Source organism: Grammomys surdaster, unplaced genomic scaffold (genome assembly GCF_004785775.1).
Source record: "Grammomys surdaster isolate TR1022 unplaced genomic scaffold, NIH_TR_1.0 120767, whole genome shotgun sequence".
NCBI classification, from domain to species: domain Eukaryota; kingdom Metazoa; phylum Chordata; class Mammalia; order Rodentia; family Muridae; genus Grammomys; species Grammomys surdaster.
Window position 1 is genome coordinate 5308 of NW_021616633.1, and position 2738 is coordinate 8045.

The 2738-nt window shown below is 44.8% G+C and overlaps 1 protein-coding gene across 1 annotated transcript in view; it reads left to right on the forward strand.

Annotated features, from left to right (window-relative positions):
* Positions 1 to 633: 633 nt before the first annotated feature.
* Positions 634 to 2738, forward strand: part of LOC114635986 (F-box/WD repeat-containing protein 15-like) — a gene marked incomplete at its 3' end in the record, with an annotated part of 11872 nt that continues 9767 nt past the window's right edge. The window contains exons 1-3 of the mRNA XM_028784308.1: positions 634 to 723; positions 1688 to 1725; positions 1921 to 2096. Of these exons, the coding sequence (XP_028640141.1) occupies positions 634 to 723; positions 1688 to 1725; positions 1921 to 2096 (304 nt within the window). The remainder of the gene's footprint in view (positions 724 to 1687; positions 1726 to 1920; positions 2097 to 2738) is intronic.

Below are 2738 nucleotides of genomic sequence, written 5' to 3' on the forward strand. Positions count from 1 at the left end.
GCTCCAGCCCAGAGGACCAGGCAGGGGCAGAAGGGAAGTGGAATTCCCAAGTTATTGTCTTAAAAGACACTAAAGCACAGTTACCAAGGGTCCAGGACATAAGCTCTACCCTGTGGATACACAGAAGAAGGTAATTTTAGAATAAAAATAAATTCTGATTTCTGGTTAGTAACATAACGAGCATGAACAAAATCAGCATGACTCTTTTACTTTTCTATTTTTGAAACGAAGTCTCATTTTTTTAGCCTGTTGGAAATTAGTGTGTTACTCTGTATTTTCTAGAAAGTTCTGACAAGTACATCATCAATTCTGGCTACCCCAGCTCATGTACATTTTTGGTCTCCACAGTGCCAGGCAGGGGTTGTTGAGCTCATTTATGTGATGAATAACACTGTGGAGTGAGTTTAGGTGTGAACACTCTTAGCTGAGTGTCTCTGGTTCCGGTGAGTGTGTGTGTGTGTGTGTGTGTGTTGGGGGGGGGGGGAGGCTGAGAGTCTACACACCTGCAGCTAGCTACAATCAAAGCCTGAGGAGCTGCAGGTGGCAACCCTGTCAAATCTTTGGCCAAGCCTTTAAAATTGGAGCAAGCTGGGTAGGAGAAAGAAGAGTCATTGTGAACTTAGGCCATGCAAGATGGAGTTCTATTTGCCTAGTGAGCCACTGCTGGAAATCCTCTCCTATCTGGATGCTTTCAGTTTGCTACAGGTTGCCCAAGTGAGCAAGGTAAAAGCTCCTTGGCTGAACTCATCCACCTGGTGCATGATAAGGCCCTGGGCCTTTCCTGCTCAGTCTTGGAGTCTCAGCTACTCCAGCATGGTACTCACACAGCCTGGCTTCCTTCCCTTCCTTTCTCCTTCCTTTACTTTTTCCTTTCCTTTCCATTTCCTTCTTTTCTTTCCTTCCCTCTCTTTTCTTCCTTCCCTTCCTCCTCTTCTTCCCCTTCCCTTACTTCCCTCCCTTTCTTCCCTTCCTCTTTTCCCTTCCTCTCTTCATTTTCTTCTCTTTTTCTTCCCCTTTCTTACCCTTTCTTCTCTTTCTTCTTCCCTTCATTTCCTTCCTTTTCTTCCCTTCCTTTTCTTCCTTACCTTCTTTCCCTTCCCTCCTTATTCAGACTGTCTACTCAGCTCTGACACATTAATGTCTCAGAACTCAGCTGCTTCTCTTCACCAACAGAAGCACAGACATACAGAATAGCAAACGGATACATGTAAGGCTCATGGGTTAGCATTATCCACTCTGAAGACCTCAAATCCAGTAAAGTGAGGCAGGAGTGGTGGCACATGCCTGTAATTGAAGCACTTGGGAGGTGGAAGCAAGATGACCAGGAGTTTGGGTCATACTCAATTACATGAATTTAGAACCAGCCCAGGCTACTTAGACACCCTATCTCAGAACAGCAGTAGTGACAACAAAATTCTGCTAAAAGAAAAGAACAAGCTGCCCTATGGAGATGTGCTGCTGATATGTGGCCTCCTTGAGACTCTGTGTCAGACCTGTGTAGACTGGCCCTCCTTCCTCTGAGCCCTCACATGGTGACTTGTGTTTGCTGGGGTAGGTCTCTCCAGGCTGCCTGGGCCTGGGGAGCTAAGACTGTGCTTGATTAACCTGTGTAGGCCCAGCACAGAACAAATTGCGAGCAAGGGGAAGGGGGCAGTTGTTGATTGAAGGATTCTTTTCTCTCCCATAGTACTGGAATGCCATTTCAAGCAGTGATATCCTGTGGAAGTAAGGAGAGGGGCAGGGTGGGATGGGAAGAAGGGATGAGATGGGGCAGAAAGGGAAGAGGAGGCCTTCTGATTCTGGACCTGGAACTCTGCTGTTTGAGGATGGTTAGTGAATAAAAGTCTTGGGCACTGTAACCATGGCTCTAAGGTGAGGTGACTGGGGTTAGCCTGATGGGATTGCAACTGTGCATTGCAGGAAGTTGTGTGTGAAGAGATGGCTCTTCTGTGACACTGTCACCCTACAACTCTTAGGCACAGAGACATGGAAGCAGTTCTTCGTTTACCAAACATGGCAAGAACACACCAAGTCCCGAGCAAAGCCAGAAGATTTCACTTACAAGGAATTTTATGTGGAGCCTGGAATGGCCTTGGGTAAGCTAGAATAGACACCCACTTGGTTTTTCCCATTGTCTGCAGTTCTACATTGTCATTCAATAAGAGGAAGGGAATTGCAGTTTAACGGGATGGGGCTGCCATGCTAGCCTAGCTATAGAACCACTCTGTGATCTGCTGAGTGGTTGCTCAAACTCTTAAAACCAGCTTTCTCGCTCCCTTTCCCTGAAGGCTTCCCACCTTTCCCAGAGTATAGAGAGAATTTAATGGAGAAATTACTAGATAGGCTTTAGTATTTATCTTTTTTCTAAAAACTTCCTGAGAACAGCTTTCTGATGAAGAGATACTTTTAAATTTCTTTCATTTATTATTTTTAGTGTGTGTGTATGTGATGTGTGTACATGGCACAGTGTGTGTGTGTGTGTGTAGACAACTTTGTGGAATCGGTGAGTTCTCCTGAGTGAAAAATCTTACCTTTTCTGTTTGTTTTGACATTATATTGCTGTGGCTAGCCTGGAACTTGATCTGTAGACTAGACTAGCCTCAAACTCAAGATCTGCCTCTTACCTTCACTGGGACTGGTACATCTTTACATCTGTGTTTTTTCATTTATTTTGTTTGTTTGTTTCTTCCTCTGTTTCTTTCTTTCTTTCTTTCTTTCTTTCTTTCTTTCTTTCTTTC